This window comes from Accipiter gentilis, chromosome 12 (assembly GCF_929443795.1).
Source record: "Accipiter gentilis chromosome 12, bAccGen1.1, whole genome shotgun sequence".
NCBI classification, from domain to species: domain Eukaryota; kingdom Metazoa; phylum Chordata; class Aves; order Accipitriformes; family Accipitridae; genus Astur; species Astur gentilis.
In genome coordinates this window covers 10,250,250-10,270,662 of record NC_064891.1, presented here as the reverse complement: position 1 = coordinate 10,270,662, position 20,413 = coordinate 10,250,250, and the positions used below count along the sequence as shown (strand labels likewise).

Below are 20,413 nucleotides of genomic sequence, written 5' to 3'. Positions count from 1 at the left end.
CAATTATTTCATTAACATATAATTATACTACATTAAAAAGCCAATTAATGCTCCATGCAGTGCAACTATGCTCTGTTTGTTAAGTTGATGCTTTTGCCTATACTTTTCATAGACCAGTACTTTCGTGACAGCACTTCTAATCTCATTGAAAGCTGCTGTTTGTGGTTCAAACACAAAGTTGACACACTTCAATCACGAGATCCTTCAATGCAATTTTCCCCAATTCATGCTGAAACGTACAACACTTCTTCTAAGGAGCAATTCCTGAAATGGCTCACAATGACATCCCAAGATAGTTTTGGTATTCCGTGTCTTTCTATTTCTCTAACTCCTATATAATACCTAAATAATATAAACCTAATGTTCGCTCTTAGCCACAAGGAACACACGAAGACAAGAGTAACTTCCAGCAAATACTTTCTGAAATTTTCCTAACTATTGTTTAAGCTTCTGTCCCCTCAACACATGTGAAATACAATCTTTTCTAACCAATTTTTGTTTCATTACAGAATAACTGAGAAGACCGAGATGTACGACATGCTCTGATTTTTGTTATTTTACATTGAAAATTTAGCATCCATTGTTTTTTGTTTAGAAGGGCAAACACACCCACACCCCTAGATAAATCAGTTTTATAACACTGAAAGGTATAATTTTCATTAGGATAAGCCAGCCCCAATAGGTCTGCAGTATTTACCAGACAACAGCAGAAGACTGTCACAGAAGATTAATCCAATTTATTTTAAGACTGCCTTCTCTGTTCAATGCAGAATAAATGGTACTGATCAAACAAGTGAGTAAAACCTCAGACTTGGTATTGTGATTCCATATGCAGTCTGGAGTTACACGTGTATTTTTAAACATGCCTTTTTAACACTCCTTCAACAAGCTGGCTGATTTCAGTGCTGGCTGAGCATCAACACCAATCGTTGCTAGATTTTTCATCTTGAAACACAGGAACATTTGCTTGCTATGGCAAAGAGGGAAGTTTTCCCATTGTTACCCACGTGCAGATTTGGTATATATACCAAAATATACCCCGGGATGGGGTGCAGTGTGGGGGGGGGGGTTGTTGTTGGTAAAATGTTGTAATTATCCAAATGAAAGGAAGGAATTATGGTCTTCCTGAATATAGCTACCTCTCTACCAGTGCTGCTGGACCAGAATAAAAAAAAAAAAAAAAAAAAATTTTGTTTTCTTTACTGTTCTGTAATAAAACAATTCACAGAAGGCAAACATGAAATTTCTCTGAGGAAAATCCCTCCTCCTCCTCCTCCCCCTCAAAAGATCGTCATCCTAATCCTTCATCCTACTTGTGAACTGCTAAAAAAACCCCAAACACTCTCTTCAAAACCCAAGCACAATAGGGTAGCTTTCACCTTTGTTCTGTAACACACCTCGACCTTTAATATAAAGACCAACATGACTTTAGAGGCTCTTTTCTCATATTTACGTAATTGAACCTTCTTATTACAGGTGTTGCCTTCTTTCTTGGAAATCAGAGAGTATTACCATCCCTGGGAACCACAAATGAAAGTATTTGATAGTACTACAGCCCGCTTTTTGCAAGCATATGTGTTTATCCCAATACACAAGCTAAAACAACATGGGCAATTTCTTGTATAATACTGGATGTGCTATATGCATCTTTAAACACACATTCCCCCTACCCCCCAAAACAGAAACACATCTCAAAGAAGTTATATGATCTCACTGCAGGAAAAATTACAATATCTTTATGTTGAAAAATGTCACCTGAAAGAAGAATCACGCTTCTTGTATTTGTTGGCCACTAGTCATCTCTAGTGTTGTACAGCAAGGAAGATGGAAGTCATTTGTGAAGACACCAAAAAAACCCCAAAGTTTATTAGAAGTGCTGATGTCTTCTGAAAAATCACCAAAGCAAATGAAGCATGGTTCAGCTTTAAAAGGAATCAAATGGCCACCTTCTAATACACATGCACACATATGTTAGATTTCATATACAAATAAACCCACTTGTAGGTAACCACACAAATTAAGGGGAAAAATTCAGCCCCCTGGAAATAACAGGGAAGAAATTTTGCTTAAACGTATGCATGTATACGCTACTATTTCAGTTGTGCCTCTTCACTACAGCTGTACAGATCAGACTAACTACAGCAAGTACTGCATACTTACCATGCCATAGAATAAAATCAGAACATAATCAGCCTCATGAAAAGTGGTATCTTTCAAGAACATCAAAAAGATTAACACAGAATCATATTAAAAACCTGACTTTGCAAGTGATCTGGGGAGTAAGAAGAAACTGCTAGCATATTCATTCATTTCCTTAAACCCTGAATACTCGATAACAATCTCCAGAACCTAGTTCTGTAGGTGATAATTAAACTGTCTTGTTTTTACGGCTGCTTTCTTCTTGAATCGTTGAGCTATTCAAAGGAAATCAGAAAGCAGAATACCAAAACCTATGGCTATTCAAAGGAAATCAGAAATCAGAATACCAAAACCTATGGCGAGTACCCAAGTGTCTCGAGCTTCTTTGAAAACCTTTATGCAAGTGGCATACATCTTCTGTACTTCTTACTGTGGCTATTTCTTGTCTGCTAGATTTGCCCAAAGAGTATTTTATCTCGGTTGCTCCAATTACCTTTCTTTTTATACACAGATATTTGGAAGAGCAGTGAAGCCCATTTAGAAAGCTGCGTGAGGGCTGCAGGCTACACGGCCATGCTGTGCTGCCTACGGACTTTTGCACACCTTCCCCAGGAACAGCTAAAAAGTGGCTAATTTTTCACGTTTTACTCTCCTCCTGTCAGACATGTTTTGTGGAAATGCTCCCCCCACACCATTATCCACCCACTTAGTCTAATACAGGTTCCTCTATTACTTCAGGGGGCTGAAATGGAAAACTAACTACAATATCAGATCATATTTGAACTTACAAGAAAGTAACTTTGAACACAAAACAACAGGTATTTCTATAGATGAGGTGGATCAGACCCATCTAGAAATTTGGTAATACAACTAATAATGGAGCCATGTCCTCTTTTTGCAACTGAATCGCAACATGTTTATATCTACAGAGACTACTCAGAAATCAATCATCTCATCTCACTGTGAAAAATCTTTCAGTTCTGCATTCTAGGAAATGGGTATAAATTAACACATACAGAAAAAACCCCACACTTTACCAGGAATGTTCACATAAACTTTAAAAAACGTAAACTGCCTTAAAAAAGAAGTCTGGTTAAGCATTCTGTCTTTCAGTTAATTCAACACTCCTACAGGAAATACATCTACATTCACAAAATACAATCATTTTTGATTTCAAACACGTATCACGCCTCACGGTACATACTGAGAAGAAAGAATTTGTGTATCCTAGTAAGCATCCACATTTATATACACTCACACACACTGGGTACTTTAAAATAAACAGCATTCATTTGAACAAAAATATACTTCCAACAACAGAATTTCTCTATTAAATCCATGTTTATTGCTTAAGTTTTATCACAGTGGAGATTAAATTATGCTTAATCATCCGGTCAGTGCTTTTGTACCTTCTTCAATGCCAAAAAAGCCATTTAAACCAAGTCATTCATACACTCGAAGTCTTATTACCATCCCACCATTCATCGCCTCTGTGTGCTCCTTTAGTTGCCGCAAACTGCAAGATTGTAAAAAGGTATAGCTAATAGGCTTATTTATAATACCATTTTCTTCAAGTATTCAGAAAGCAGTACAAGTAGCTGTACTGTATATTATAAACATATCTGTACTGTTATTTATTGCTATAGGATAGAGGCTCCTGATGGAATGATAGTGAAATATTGCATCACTGTGTATGAAGATGATCTCAGCGTCCTGTAATCATCACAACTCTTCCCATGTTAGTGAACGACACTAGGTAACTAGGTTTCTTCTCTTTCTCTTTCAGGCATGGGATTTCAAACTACAAATAAATAAAGCGTACACTCACAACATGTGTAGTGCAAATTCCAAGTAAACAGAATGACATGGAAATAAACTCATAGTTGCCAACTTTGGTTCGGCAGGGCAGTTATGATTTTTACGCCCGGCGCCCCGCATTCCCACCCTCGGCGCACACCACCGCCAGCGTCCCACGTCGGCGACAATGATTGAAAGAGATTGTTGCAGGGGAAGGGGGGAGACGACCACCTCTGCAAACCCTCGCGCTCGTGGGTGGCCGGGCTTCACCCCACGCGTCCCGTCAGACCTGGGAAGGGAGGCTGGTCACCCGCCGGGAGAGCAGCCTCCCGTCCCGCATCGGAAAATTCGTATTGGCAACTATGTGAGACATGGATTGCATGGCCCAGACTAAGAGAAGGTAATATTTTTTCCAGATACAACCACTGAAAGAGAACATCTACAACATTGCGATTTATAAAGACCTTAATAATAATGAGAATTAATAGGAAAAACATACAACTTGGGGGGGAGTGGGGGGAGGGGGGGAGGTGGGTGAGTGTCTGTTGTTTGTTGGTTTGTTGTTGGGGGTTGTTTTTTTTTTTAAACAAACCCCAAATAGCAGTTTGATTCTGCACAGCTCTGGGCCATTACAAAACCTTCTGCACTGAGCACAGGGCTAGATTTTCTTTTTCATTGTTGTTGTTTATTTTTCTTAATTATGCAAATCTACTTCCCACACAGCCATATTTTAAACTGAAATAAACTCCCTAATATTTTCATGGCATAAATTATATATGCAGAGAAAGGCAACAAATAAAATGTATAAATTAGAAACTAGGACATATTGTAGATTTGCTCAAGACCTTTTTCGCCAAAGTACTGGTAGTGAGCAGAAAAGTCATGCAGCTTATCAGTAAAACGAGTAAATATTTTTGCCATTTTTCTTCAGTGCTCATTTTAAGTTTGTTTTTTTGGTTTGGGGTTTTTTTGGTGTGTTTTTTTTTAATGTCTGTGTTCTCAGTCCTCAACTTGCTATTTCTTGCACAAAGACTGGGAAAAATTTTTTTTTTTGAACAGCATTCTCACACAACATGTTGAACCCTCAACAAAGGAAACACAGAACTAGCACTAAAGTTCTCTCAGCTAAAAGATGGATATATTAAAATAATAAAAAAAATAAAAGGAAAAAACCTCTGCAAATAAAAAGAAACCTCTCCTCATTTGGGACATACACATTTAGCTTTTAAAAACTGAAAATTCATAAATACGGTCATTGTATAACTTTAGAGAATTAAGGCTTCTAAAAACTTCAGTGCCAAAATAACCTCTCTGCATCAGTATTAAGAATAAAATATTTTCCATTTTAGGTTGTGCTTGCCTTTTTTTTTTTTGTAAAAGACTTTCCTTAGTTCCGTAGAATTTTGTCACATAATATTACATACTGAAGGGGAGTGTTAGAACTGCTTATTGAGGTTTTAAGTAGTTGTTAGACTAAGTTACAGTGATAGAAGTCGATTACTGATCTGATTCATTACTACTTTACATGGGACGGTTGGCTCATTTCACCTTTTTTTCATGCTTAATGTGGCCATTTCTTCTATACTTGCCATTCGGTATCCCATTCTGGTAATGTCCATTAACAGCGCTAAGTTCGTCATTTGACCAAAGATGTTTGCTTTGTTTGCGGATAAATTTTGTTATCCTGGCCAAAATATAATAAAGTAAGGCAGCACCCACTAGTACAACAAAGGCAATATCCAGTAAGAAATACTGATATAAAGAGATGCTGTAAACAGCAGCACGTAGATGTTGGGCTCCGTTGTGACGGAGGATGTAATTAATCCAGTATACAGTCCGGTTAACAGGATGACCAGGTTGGTCTTTGTGAATCTCAGACAGCCTCTGGGCCCGCTGTCGGTAGCTGTGGGGAAGAAAAAAAAAGGGAAGAAAGCAAAAATTGTCATCAGCGCTCTGAGTAATGCAAGCCTGCAAACACATTAATATACTTATGCCTCTTCAGATCAAACAGCGTATTACCACAGGACTCTCGTAACCACCAGCATACAGAGGGCTAGGCTCGGCAGATAATCTGTCTTTAAACCAGCCCTTACAGCTCATTGATGAAGAATGACTAGAAGAGCAGACGCGTGTGTGACTAAAGGCAGAAATCCACCCTCCAGCAAAGGGATGAAGAGCCAAACTGACCTGCTGCCAGAGGGGAATCTTATCTAATCCAAAATGAATCCTATCCAGTGAGACAGATTTGCCCTTCCCACTGTAAAGTGACAACATACCCCGTCTAACACACCACTCGCTTATGTTATTGTGCAACTGAATTACTGAAGAAAACACAGAACAAAACAAGAAACTCGTTGACTACACAACAGACTACTTCTGCTTGGGTCCAGAGTTCAGCCCGAAACTTTTTTTTTCCCCTCAACAGGCCAACCCCAGCAGTTGATCATGTCTAATTCTGTTTCTCCCCCTCACCGCAGCTGCAGGGTCGACAGGTTATTTATGCAGGACTTGTCTTTACGCTAAGGATAATTGCACAAGGGAATGATGATGCAACTGGTGTTATCGAGATCTCTTTGGTGACATAGCCCTTTGCTGCGGTTCTCTGCTCGCTCCTTACAGGTTTCTCCTTTCCCAAAGTAAGCAACACTTAGCGACTTTGCTCTCATGAAAGCAAGAAGCACTGTTGGCACTGTATTCCAAAACTACGGTTAGCCCGATACAATAAACCACCAGCTAACACATTATTTCTGATCCGGAGATGGTCTGAACATCACAGATGTTTAAAACAGAAAAGTTCAGAACAAACTGGTGAAGCAACTCTCCTCAGACTTTAATATCCCTGAGCAAACTCGTCTGCTGGAATTAGAAAGAGTTATGAAACCCAGTTCATGGGCTTTTACTTATTCCACCTGAGTAACAAAAAAAATTTACAACAACCAGACCAGAGTCCTCATATTCATAATAATTTGTTAGAATACTGTCACTGCAAGAAACACAAACGACCTTCCTGACCTTAAGAGAGGTATTACTGGCCAGAACAGGAAAAGAGTATTTTGGGTTTGGTTGTTTGTTTGTTTTTTAAATCAAATCATGGAACTTTAGAAAAGAGTCACTCTTTTTTTAATACCTCCATGTTTTTAGGTATGATCCAAACATGCCACCCTACAATCATATAGGTGTATTTTGCTCCAGGCCCCTTAGGCAGCACAACAGACAGACTGCTAAATATGGAGTAATCAAGACACGCACAAAGAGACATTGGGCTGCAACAAGGAATAAGCCAGGACAGGTTTGTTTCTATAACCTTTCTGCCCTGCATATGGCAACTGTCACAAAAAGTAAATGAGACAATTGAGTGCTTAGTGCCTACGCGGAAACCTGATCAATTGAGTAATCTTGTGAAATGGGACAACCATCCAAAGACTTGCCCCAACTGTACACACAAATCAATCCTGACATGCATTTTCTTCCCTTGCACAAAGGTTCTGTATATGCTTATTTAACCCATAACAATAACTTAAAATAACAGCAAGAAACTATCACTCATTCCATACCTGGGATCATTAATAACTTTTACTAGGGCTTCATACAATTCGCTCTCAGTGATGGTCTTCCAGTTCAACAGTATTCCCATGCCTTTGGCCTGCACACGAGTCATAGTATCATAATGGTCTCCAAAAAGGGGAATCCCCACCACTGGGACCCCATGGTACATGGTTTCAAAAATGCTGTTCAAACCTCCGTGACTAAGAAAAGCTTTAATGTTAGGGTGACCTGAAAACAGAAGAGGCATGAAGATTAAAAAAAACCATTTACATCTCCTTAGTCTAAAGTTACTGAAGCAACTGGGTACAACACATTTGTCACCATGTTTCTGTGGCTGCAATTGAGGACGGCAAAAATGGATGCAACCTGTTCTGAAGTTCTCCTCCTTAAACCTTACACACCAAGAGAGCAGGAACGGCCAATATGAAGAAAATTCTCACGTATACGAGTTGTGTAAAATTTTAATGTAGTAACTAATGTACATTGTTTACTCCCGAGTAGCTGCAGGTGGTGACTACAACCAGTTTAGCAGTACAAATGAGCCAGAGAGAAAGCGTTTTTCCTCATTATTTATATGAAATACAAGCTACTTAATGGCAGGACAACTGATGTGACATTCTCTCTAAAGATTCACATGCCTTACTTCAGGCTAGCAAGATCTGACAATAATGGTAACAACCTTATGTAATGGAAAAATGATACTGCCTCAGAGCAATTCAGTAACCAAAACAAATCTACCTGCTTTAAAAGTCATTTGCCTAATCACTACATTATGATAAATACTCCAGCTGACATGCACACACAGACACACACACATGCCTAATGCATTCATCAGCACCCATTGTAGCACTGGAACTGTGTTACAAACACACAAACATCCAGGTAGCCCAGAGACAACCATAAATGTTCTGTGGCCCCTCAGATCTGCAACGTATTCAGCTACCCTTCAACAAGGAAAGAAGGGGAAAAAAAATAAATACATAGACTCTAACATAGTCTTTACCAAAGCATGGAAGAATATCAAGTTTCCTCTCTGTGCCTGAGAACCTGGAGTACCTCAGGTTAGTTAAACAGAAAGGTTATATCAGCTTGCAACATGTGCCCAAGGTCTGTTAGAGTCTTCTTCAGAGAAAAATGAACAAACTTGTGTGTGTGTGTATATATATACACACACACACACAAAGAGCAGTATGTACAGATCCCTAAGATTTGTTTTGATGCAATGTGAACAAATTTTGTATGCTCAGTATTATGACTCTTCCATGAAGAGACCAGTGAACATCCTACCATGCTTCTTCATAAAACAGAGAAATTAACACAGTCATCAGTTCTCTCAAACAGCAGATTCAAGAAAATCCCTACTTATTTATCTTTAATAATTTTCTCAAACTGCATAGCTTCCATGGTATAGAAGACACTTGTCAAAAAATTCCCCCACTTATTAGGCCAAATAACCTTTGGAATAACTATGTCCTTCCACCCTATTGACTTAAGGAAACAAGTGGGAGATAGTACCAGGGAAAGATAATTAACATCAGAAAGGTGCTTGATTTCATCATCTTTAAATTCTGACTAAGTCTATACTCTTGTTCTATGACTTCCATTACAGAAATTATCCTAACTTTATAACGACTGCTAATTCAGTAGAATATTGTCAGAACTGAACTCAAGTGAGAATAAGCAATATATGATCAAAATAGATACTCACCAAGGAGGTCGTTTTGTGGTAGCCATTCTATAAGCTTTGTATTGTTGCCCAAGTTCCTTGGTTTGTTTCCTGAAAACCTAAAACAATAAAATCAAATGGAAGCTGAGTTATCAAGACCTCCAAAATCAATAAACTCAAACCAGAGAATCGAACCAAATGATGCATGAGCCCTAAGCAGATTTCCAGTTACATCAGGGTACTGTTTACTCACTGTTACAAGAAAACAAAATAGGCTCAACCAAAATGCTGTAAATAGCTAATAACTTCCAACTTCACGTTTTCATCATTCAGTTTCCTTGTAATCTGGCTTGAAATGCAGTGCTTTCTACCAACATAATGGCAACATAGTTCCTTCTCAAAGCACATGTAATTCTTGCCACTGTGATTGGCAGGAGGTTTTACAAGCTCTCTATGGTTCTTAGTCCACTGCTTTACTGAAAACTCTGACTGGTACTAAATAAATAACTCCACCGAGAACATCCCACCAGTACACAGACAATAAACCCTACCATCAACACGAGGCGTTCCCTTTCAGTTGGCCAATTTCCTGTAGCTCTTGATAACCAACACCGTGTTATTTTAAAGGGAGTTACTAATACCAGGAAGGCTGACAGCTCAGCTAATGAGGCAAGAAACTATTCATGAAAAGTTGGGGATCAGACTGCAAGACAAGTGTATTTTTCTTACTTGCTCAACTGCCTCAAACCCAATGGCAACGTCTTGCTCACCTGAGGTTGCTAGGAAAGTTTAGCCCATAAAACATAGGCTCAAAATACAAAGTAATTTACATATTAATGTTATATACAGTTTATATAGAAAGTTCAATATATTCTAAACAGAAAAGAAAGTGGGGAAAAAATTACCAGTGACTACTAGAGGATAAAGCTCTTTTGTGATAGCTCCAAACAACTTAAAAATATTCTGGTTAGAGAGCATTAGAACTGTAACTTCATAAAGAATCACCTACATATTCCCAATTAAGCAAGCCACACATCTTTACGACTGGCTTGTACATTCTGTTGAAAAAAGCCTACATTATTTATGCTAAGTTATATAAAAGCAAATCAACTATGTTAACTGGTTTTGGCTCTAACTACTACTCCATAATCAGAAGCATATAAAGAACTACAAAGTTTTGCTTGATTTGGCATCGTGGCATAAGACTGCTAAGTAGTACTACCTTTCTCATTTTCAGAAATACCTAGTATAAAAACTACCTCTGTCCAACACAGGCCATAGGTCAATGATCTGAAGAAGAGGAAAAAAAAAAACCCCAAAACATATTAAAGTTGGAGTCATAATTTCCTGTTTAGGTACTTAATTATGGATCTTAAGTTCCCACCAGGGTGACTGAATGCTACTTGCTCAGCGCTCCCAAACACAGTGTCTTACACCTAGTCCCAGGGACATCTTCCCATTCCACAAATCATGATGGAAAGAAACAGCAGGTGGGTTCCCTTATCCAAAAAGACATTCAACAGGTAACAGAATACAAATAACAAAAACAGAACAAAACAAAAAACATACCAAAAAACATTGTTAAGGAAATACTAGCGAGGAAAATGAAAAATTTTAACAGAAGGCTTTAACTGAAGTTGTTGCTTTTGCATTAAAAAAGCTATCCCCAAGAAAAAAAACATTAAAATTGATTTATTATCTGCAGAAAGTGGATAATTCCTACAGGAAAACATTCCAGGGAAAACATGATGAAAGGATAAAACAAAAGAAAAGCAGTAAGATCAACTGGGACTAACCATTAGTTACATGCCAAGCAATGTTGCAGGCTTCATAAAGAACAAATACAGTCACTCTACCCCAAACAAAAACTGACGAGATCTTCACTACAACTACCGAAAGTTCTGTGCCATAGCCTGAAGAATTTCCCTTTTCCTGTTCATTAGTGAGGTTCACTATTTCAAGTACACACAGCAGTGAAAACGGTCCCTTAGACGTGGCGGGAAACAGGCCGCTAAATAGACCTCTGATACAACTCCAAAAGTGCAGCAAGAATGGCAGTGACGAATTGTAAGACGCCGATTATTTGGAAAACGATGGTTCACATGAACTCCTCTCAATTATATTCTAGAGCGACGCTCCATGTGAAGCAGAGCTGACTAAACAGTTCTTGGATTGTTACAGTAAGTTGAGAGCACCACTGAAAATGTTTTTAGACCTGAGAAAATATTACTGAGTTTTACTCCTGCAGATTTTTCTTCCTCCAAACTCTCACAGAAAAAGGCAAGTGAGAAGAGCAATTATGAAAGTCTGTGTTTACAGATAAAAGACGAGAAGGGGCCCCAAAAAGCAAGGAAAAATAAGAGAAAGAAAAAAGAACAGCTACGATTAAATCAGCAGAATGTCATTCTTGCTCCCTAGGGTGGCTTCTTTACCAGAAATGATGACAGTATGTGACAAATGTCATAACCTCAGACTCTCTTTTCACTGTCCGCAATCCTTCCAGGATATAAACTCAGCATACAAGTATAACCTATGTCTTATTCTGCCACAAAATCATTGTTCCTCCTTATTATCAGGGGACTGCAACATTTCCACAAAGAGAGCCTTTCAAAAGAGTCAGGTCCTCTGTGCCACCCAGACTGTCTCAATTTCAGCTTCCACAATTCTAGATCAAGATGGCACAATAGGAAATCAGCGTGCTTCAAATCACCCCACGTACATCTATCATTGCACTTACCTCCAAATAACTCTCTGAGGCAGTCTTGCCAGAGCATGTGCCAACTTATTTGCTATATCTTCTGACAGGTATTTCACTCCAGCTCCAAATGAGACGAGGACAAAGCCATTTTCATTAGCACCATTCACCCACGTTTGGAGATCCTGTTAAAGTGAAAATTTATACTGAGCACTGTAGAAGTACAAGTAAACCACAGAAACAGATTAAATAAGCGTTGCTTAGCAAGAACAGTTGTTGGTCCCTATGTTCCTTCAAAAGCCAACTTTCAAAAGTCATAAACATTTCAAAAATCTCCGAGTACAATGACACGATGACTCAGAATCCACGGTACAGGACACGAACAGCAAAATTCTTCCTGGTTTGTTTTAGTTTCCGTATTAACAACTGGTTTCATGAGGTAATTTGTCCTTTCTTAACTGATCAGTTGACATGTGTTCACAAATTAACACATGACATTTTAAATCAGCAAAGTATAAATAGATCTACCTCATAGTTTCAGCCAGGAAGTACAGCACAGGAAATGCATGAATGAAGTCTGGGACTTAACCGTGTGATTTTTAGCCTTAAAGATAGTGACAGTACTTCAAAAGGCTTGGTTTTCTTTCATTTATATAAAAAGAATAAACACAACTTGAAATAAGCCAGAGCTTCAAAAAAGACCTTCAGTTTCCACTGCTCCAATATTTCAAGAAGCAAGGAACAGTACCACATCTGTATGGCAAGTAAGGGTGGACATGCCTCTTACTTGGACCTATATACTTTATCTTACTTACATCTAACTGTGTGCCTCTTCCACAGCACGTTACCAGTATTATATTAAATATACACAAGTGTAACAAAGGCCAAAGCCCTTTACATCCGTAAGCTCATTCTCCTCCTGTGGTTATTCTGAAATTGAGTCTCTTGCAATGCAATTTTGGCTGACCCTCTTGATTCAAGGGCTGCTTCAGCTTAGGCAAGGAAGGCAACAACGCCGCAGGCAGAGATCTGCAGTACCGCACCGCTCAGAAGCGCTCCAAAAGCAGAACCAGCATCCCTTTCCTGGGGGTAACCCGACAGCCACGCCATGAGATTCAAGTTGGGAGGCAGCAGATTTTACATCAGGGCACTCTGCGATGCTTCTTCTGCAGCGGGGTCAAGCCCCTTTCTGCTGCACAGGGCTTTGGGGCTCACACCGAGATGCTCAGCCCACATGTGGTCACTGGTGGGTGCACCCTACGCACAACCATGGCTGGTCCGAGGTTTCGTTCCACTGAGCGCCACAGCGCTTTGGGTCCAGACAGGTCATTCCTTCACAGCTGATGGTTTGGGACAGTTGCAGTTACGTTGCGAAGGAGACCACAGCATCCAAAGGTCAGGGCAGACTTGATGGAAATGGGGTTTGTGTCACTGGCAACAAGGCAAGCCAGCAGACACCACTGCAGACCGCCACCGGGACAGCAGGGCTCTGCAGGGTCGGAGGAAAAACCATCCCAGCATACGAGAGAGCACAGAGCTGCCACCTAAACAAGTCTCAGGCACAAGAACGATGTCATTTGGCTTCGGGGGGGAAGAAAATGAAGGGAAAAAAGTAAAAGCCTTGGTATACCCTTTGCTTTTGGAAACACAGATTTAAATTCTGTTTTTTCCAATGCAACTGTTGGCAGTGGCAACTAAAAAATTATACCGCTGACATACAGATATGTCAGTCTGCCGAAAAATATCCTGTATTTCCCAGGATACGGTTCAATTCTGGTCTCTCCAAATTTAAGCATAAGCCTGCTCAATGCTAGTACAGCAATAGGAAATGAGTAAAAAGAAAATTAAGAGCCCTGTTCACAATGCACCTCTTGTCCTGGCAATAAATAGCAGGCCAGACAATTAATAGAGTAATGCTTTGCTATCGTATCTGAGCACAAAAGCTACCACAAAAAACAGCAGGCATAATGAAGACCTGCACATTACACTAGGGGTTGTATGCTAGTCTCTGCTATACAGTGAAAAAGGAATTTCCATTTTCTCTAGAATCCACAGTTTTTCATTTTTCTTTATCCTTTTCCAGTGCACTACTTCATTTTTTTTCTACATCTGTGGATAGAGGGAAGAAGGGAAAGGAGGGGAAGTGTCTGTGACCTGCCTTGGAGCTGAATCATTTATTACAGGCTGAACTTCTGACACGAAAATTTCCAAGCGGTTTTGCGATTTATTTGAAGTTTGTCCTTGAATTTTACTTAAGGACCTAAGGCATGCTGCAAATGCATATGCTCAAATTTGCAAATGCAAATGCACAAATACAGGCTGGGCAGAGAATGGATTGAGAGCAGCCCTGTGGAGAAGGACTTGGGGGTGTGGGTTGACGAGAAGCTCAACGTGACCCGGCAATGTGTGCTTCCAGCCCAAAAAGCCAACCGTATCCTGGGCTGCATCCAAAGCAGCGTGACCAGCAGGTCGAGGGAGGTGATTCCCCCCCTCACCTCCACTCTCGAGACCCCATACACAGTATTGCGTCCAGCTCTAGGGTCCTCAGCACAGGAAAGACGTGGACCTGTTGGAACGAGTACAGATGATTAGAGGGCTGGAGTGCCTCTCCTATGAGGACAAGCTGAGAGAGTTGGGGTTGTTCAGCCTGGAGAAGAGAAGGCTCCAGGGAGACCTTAGAGCAGCCTGCCAGAACCTAAAGGGGGGGCCTACAAGAAAGCTGGAGAGGGACTTTTTACAAGGGCATGTAGTGACAGGACAAGGGTTAATGGCTTTAAATAGAAAGAGGGTAGGTTTAGATTGGATGTAAGGAAGAAGTTCTTCACTGTGAGGGTGGTGAGGCACTGGAACAGTTTGACCAGAGAAGCTGTGGATGCCCCATCCCTGGAAATGTTCAACACCAGGTTGGATGGGGCTTGGAGCAACCTGGTCAAGTGGAAGGTGTCCCTGGCAGGGGGGTTGGAACTAGGTGATATTTAAGGTCCCTTCCAACCCAAACCATTCCATGATTCTATAATTCTAGTCACTTTTACTCAGTGGTTCACCTAGTTACACCTTGAACTCTTTCTTATCTGTTGATTAAAGCTAAACAGAAAATAACCTTTTGTGGGCTCTAGGGCAAACCATTCTGAAAAGCAATTAAGTACCACGCTGTAAAAGACAGCTCTCTGCCCAATTGTGACATTCGATCAAGTTATATTGAGAGCTGAAGTCACCTGTTACAAGGTGGTTTTCTTCCAACAACTGAAGCAGCCCAACATTCACAGGCTCTGGTCTTCATAGGGCACTCACCCACCCTGATACTTGCTGTAAGGGCAAAAACCTGGAGGTTTCTGGAGTGCCTTCTTGATGACAACTCCACGACACAGGTGCTCAAGAAGCCAGCAAGAGGAGACACTCTCCTGGACCTCATACATACAAGTGAGGAAGACCTTGCCTCGGATGCAAAGGTCGGGGGCAGCCTTGGCTGCAGCGACCATGAGATGGAAGACTTCAGGATACTGAGAGAGCAAGACAACAGCAGCATCTCCTGGCCTTCAAGAGAACCAACTCTGGCGTCTTCAGAGACCTGCTTAGAATAATCCCACAGGATACAGCCCTGGAGAGAAGAGGGGTTCAGGAAAGCTCATTAATATTCAAGCATCACCTCCTCCAAGCACAAGCATAGTCCATGCTGATGAGCAGGGTGTTAAGCAAAGGTGGCAGGAAGATGAACAAAGGACTCCTGGCAAGACTCAGATGTAAAAAGGCAGCATACATGAGGTAGAAACAGGGACAGGTGGTCTGGGGGGAATATACAGGCACTGCCTGAGCTTGCAGAGATCTGGTTTGGAGAGCCAAAGTCCACTTGCAGCTGAATCCAGTGAGGGACATGAAGGGCAGCAAGGTACATGGAGCAGCCAAAGGAAGACCAGGGGAAGCATGGGCCCACTGCTGAATGGGACAAGGGACCCAGTGACAAGAAAATATGGTAAAGGCTGAGGTACTTCCTGCTTTCTTCATCTCAGCCTTTACTGGTAAGGCTGGCCTTCAGCAATCCCAGGTCCCTCAAACCAGAGGGACAGTCTGGAACAAGGAAGACGTACCCTCAGTGGAAGATCAGGCTAGGCTACTTCTAAACAAAATGGATGTACACAAGTATATGGGACCTGATAGGATGCACTCAGAAGTGCCAGTAGGCAACCAGGAGCTGGTCAATGTCACTGCAAGGCCACTCTTGATCATCTTTGAAAGGTCCAGGTAATTGGAGGAGAGTCCTGTGGACTGGGGGGGTGGGGGGAGGAAGAAAAGGGCGGGGGGGGGGGGGAGGGTGGGAAGAGGCAAGTGCCACTTGCATTTTCATGAAGGAGGATCCAGGGAATGGACTGCTCAGCCTCACCTTGATCCCTGGAAGGTGATGGAACAAATAATCCTGGAGGTCATTTCCAAACATATTAAGGACAACATGAATGGAGCAGTCAGCATGGATTTATGGAGGGAAAAATCAGCTTGATCAACCTGATAGCCTTCTACAGTGAAAAAAATGGCTCAGTGAAGGAGTTGAGAGCAGTGGATGTTATTTACCCTGACCTGAGTAAGGCTTTCAGCACTGCCTCCCGCCACAGCCTCCCGGACGAACTGATGAGGTACTGCCTACACAAACAGACAGTGAGGTGGCACTGAAAATTGGCTAAACCACAGGGCCCAAACGGTTGTGATCAGTGGCATAAAGTCCAGCTGGAGGCATGTTTGTTTTTTAATAAGGACAAAACCAGGATAGCTGGCAGTACTGCTCAAATATCTCTCACTTCAGCATTGGGAAGCCCTACCTGGGACTACTTATGCTTGGTCAGACACATGGTTTCTGCTGCTAGAGATCAGTCTGCTCTAGCTGAGGAACAGCTCCCTCTGTGCTTAATTAGCAATTCCGTGAGACTTCACAAGTCTGTTGATCTAGTCACATAATAAGAATTATACGTCATTATGTAAACACAGAGGAGGTATAAAATATTTCCTTATAATGGAATTCCTAAAATATCATTCAAAAAACCCCATGTATAACAAATAATAGCTATTAAGTACTTAGAATTTTACGTAGAGGAGAAAAAAAGGAACTGCACTCTGTACTCTGGAATTAAAGTCACCCTACAAACAGGCTTTTGCATTTTATTATTGTGCAATAGCAAAGCAACCTGCTTTGTGTTATTATAGCTGATTTCACAGCCAAACCTTTGTAACCCTTCCCTTTGAAGGTAATCCCCACTGCTTCAGTGGAACATAACATGTACAAAGGGGAACTTAAAATCTTGACAGGCAAGACAAGATCCTGCCATCAGGCTCAAATGATGGAATTTGTTTGCCATATTAAATGGGATTACATAAAAAAAATAAAGATCAATGGAATACAAACTGTTTTATTTTGTGTAAACTGAAGTTTATTATCCGAGTGCTCCCTCTCCTGACCCACTTCCTAAGTGTGGCAACACACAAATGCATGCTTGCAAGCTCTCAAACTGGAATCCAAACATAGGAAGATTTTAACTTCAAAAATCAGGCATGCTTCCCCTACAAACAGATCCACACAAGGAAAAGACAAGTGAAATGTTTGCCATGCTCTGATTTGGTCAGGTGCAAATCAACTCTGATCCAGCAGGTAAGTAACAATTAACACAAGTGCAATAGGCAGAGACTTAGCTCAGACAAAAAAAAAAGCCTACATGGCTACCATGGGCTTCCAGACCAGAGCTGGATGATGCCTGGTCAACCCAAGTCAGAAGCAAAGGAACTTGAAATTGTCCTCGGGGTTTCTTTCAGGATGCTCAATTAGGAAGAATATCATTTTGATTTCACACACAGTCAGGGTCAAAACTGTCCTGTGCCAACCTCAAAAAGATCCAAAAGAGTTTCAACTCAGCTTGTCGTATTTTGACATCAACTGAAAGGTTCCTTTTTTTGCCCCACTCAAATCTGTCCTAATTTTACTTAAGTCTTACATTGCACTGGCAGTAAGAGGAATTGCTTGCCTGCCTTCTGATCTGCAGCCCCATTCCAATCTGCTTCCCCAGAGGGGTGCTGGAGATCAGTACCGCGCATGGGCTGCAGAAAATGAACTACTGACTTGTCAGGACAAGGGTTTTCCTTGCATACATCTGTGTAATTCCTGGCATAACACGGCCTTAATTAAACAGGATCACTAAGCATTGCTAAAGATGCAACAGTTGGGTAAAAATCAGGAAATGAATAACAGAGGACTTACGCTGCTTCCTTGTAGAGCTCCCCAAGTTCATGATCTGGAGGAATTCTTTATTTTCAGGTTCCTTTAACCTCTTGTAATTACTTCTCCTGACAGCTTTTTAGTACAGACTTTCTAAACTGAAGATCTGAATCCAAGTGAGTGGCATTCATAGGTCCTTGGTTGCAAAATAGATCTAAACATCCTGGTACAATTAGCTGGGCCATGGCACAAAAGCTCGGTATTTTCTTGTACTTTCCCTATTCTTTATGTGGTATACAAGGTATAGAAATGATACTCACAGTAGTTAAAAGCAGGCTATGATCTTGGCACATGAAAGAGACTAAATACTTCATCAGCATTATTACTATGGCTATATATGTCACTTAATTTGTGCATATACATTCCTAACGTTAGTTTTAGCAAGCGCACCATGGCTACTGTGGTGCAGGACGAGCAGTGCAAAATACAAGCTTTGAGTGATACTTGCAAAACCTGAATCATGGAAGAGAACACATCGATGCCACAGGACAATTTTGTTTGCCTATGATTTCAGCACATCTAGCCACTATAGCCTTTAGTCACCTTCCTACCTTTCCATTCATTAAGGCCATACCAGCCCTAACACCTCAAGTACCAGTCTCAGTGAAACCACCACTTCAACACTCTAAGCTAAAAAGTTTCATGGACACCTGGGCTCACCACCTATGAATTCACCCCTTTCTTTTTCTTAAATCCACTTACACTTTTGACCTCCAGCACATTCTGTCTTCCCGATCTAATTATGCACCATATGAAAACGCACTGAGTCAGGATGAGTCATTAGAGCTGCCTTCATTAAAAGTGGCGTTCCCTGTTTGGGCAACATTTTACAGCTCCTTGCTTGCAGCAAAAAAGCAACCTCCTTTTGCCCAGTTTAAGTGACATTCAAGTTTGCTGCAAATTCAGTGCGATTTTTTTTAATATAAGGAAAAGATACTTAATATTTGAAATTACAACTTTTGAGGTCTAAACCTGCAGTAAAGGTCTGGGGAGGGAGGCTATTACATGACAAGCTGCATTATTCAGCCTTCTTCAAACTCTTCTTCCAACTTCAACTGAACACAGAAGTGAGAAGGAAACACCTTTGACTTTTGCAGTTAATTCAAACTTTACATATAGATCATAAAGACAAGCACTGCTTTGAATGGCTATCTCTTTCAGTGACTGTAACAGAGCACCTGATGACTTCTTATTTCCCAAATATAAGTATTTTCAGGTTTTGTGGTATAGAAAGAAAAATTCTTGCCTCAATTACTTGAAGTCCTAGCATTGCCAGCAGAAAACATTGCTTCGCTGAGGCTACCCTGCAAATTTGACAGACTGACCAGCAGCTTCGAAAAAGACCTGCTTTCCCAGTCCAAACAAGGCATCAAACCTCAAGCAATTATAACCCCCCAAACCTTGATGAGCTTGAAAGCAAAATTTTGATAGAATTTCTGAAAAAACTTAGATCAGGCACTCACATAACCTGTAGTTGAAGAAGCATTAAAAATGTAATTATTCTTCTTTGTGACTTCACACTGAAAATAAGCTGACATTAATGAAGTATTCAGCTAGATACACAGGCGCGTACCAGGATTTTCCAGAAATTTTAAGACACTTAAACATAGCTGAAAAGTCTGGGATTGGCAACGTATTGGCAGAAATGACTTGAGTGAAGGAGGCTGTTTTTTCCAGGCTATCTCACAGTCAGTGGAGAGACTCATCCAGACGACAAATCTGAGCTCCTACAGCTAGACACATCACACCGCTTTCTACCTGCCCCCATCTTCTCACCCAGGCACATTACGGCCTCAGCCGAGGCTAGCCCACGTGAAAGACAGAAAACCTGTCAAGCCTGCTATAGCACATGTTCCGTTTCTGAACTATGAACTGCATTTTCTAACTGAATTTTGCTTTTCATCCAGTTATAGCCTTATATACATCCCCAACAAAATATCTTCTAATGTGTACATTAATTAATTACCATTTTCACTTAAGTGGTATTTAAAAAAGTAATCAATGCATGCTAAGGTGCGAAATGCTTAAGGGAGCCCCAATTACAACACTGTGCCAAACCCCGTCAGGCCTCTGCCTGTTTTCATGTTAACTTCTGTGCAAATGCATGTTCTTTGGGCAAAATAGGAGAAGAGTAACAGACTGAAATGATAAACTTTCTTTTGAAGCTCCCTACCTGTTCATTCAAATATCTAGTTTCGCTTATGTTGACTGACTGATCCTAGCACAAAGTCCCAAAGGAGGTACCAATTCATTTTCAACTGTATTCCACGTCAGATGTGCTTTCTAAACCCTTATAACAAGTGATAATTAAACACAC

The 20,413-nt window shown here is 40.7% G+C and overlaps 1 protein-coding gene across 5 annotated transcripts in view; it reads right to left on the bottom strand.

Annotated features, from left to right (window-relative positions):
- Positions 1–4,874: 4,874 nt before the first annotated feature.
- The window catches only part of UGT8 (UDP glycosyltransferase 8), a 47,708-nt gene continuing 32,169 nt past the window's right edge, over positions 4,875–20,413 (bottom strand). For all 5 annotated transcript variants that reach the window (XM_049815192.1, XM_049815194.1, XM_049815191.1 and 2 more), the window contains exons 3-6: positions 11,886–12,028; positions 9,191–9,267; positions 7,491–7,710; positions 4,875–5,839 (exon numbers count right to left, since the gene is read on the bottom strand). In XM_049815192.1, coding sequence (XP_049671149.1) covers positions 5,476–5,839; positions 7,491–7,710; positions 9,191–9,267; positions 11,886–12,028 — 804 coding nt within the window. In that variant the 3' untranslated portion in view covers positions 4,875–5,475. The remainder of the gene's footprint in view (positions 5,840–7,490; positions 7,711–9,190; positions 9,268–11,885; positions 12,029–20,413) is intronic.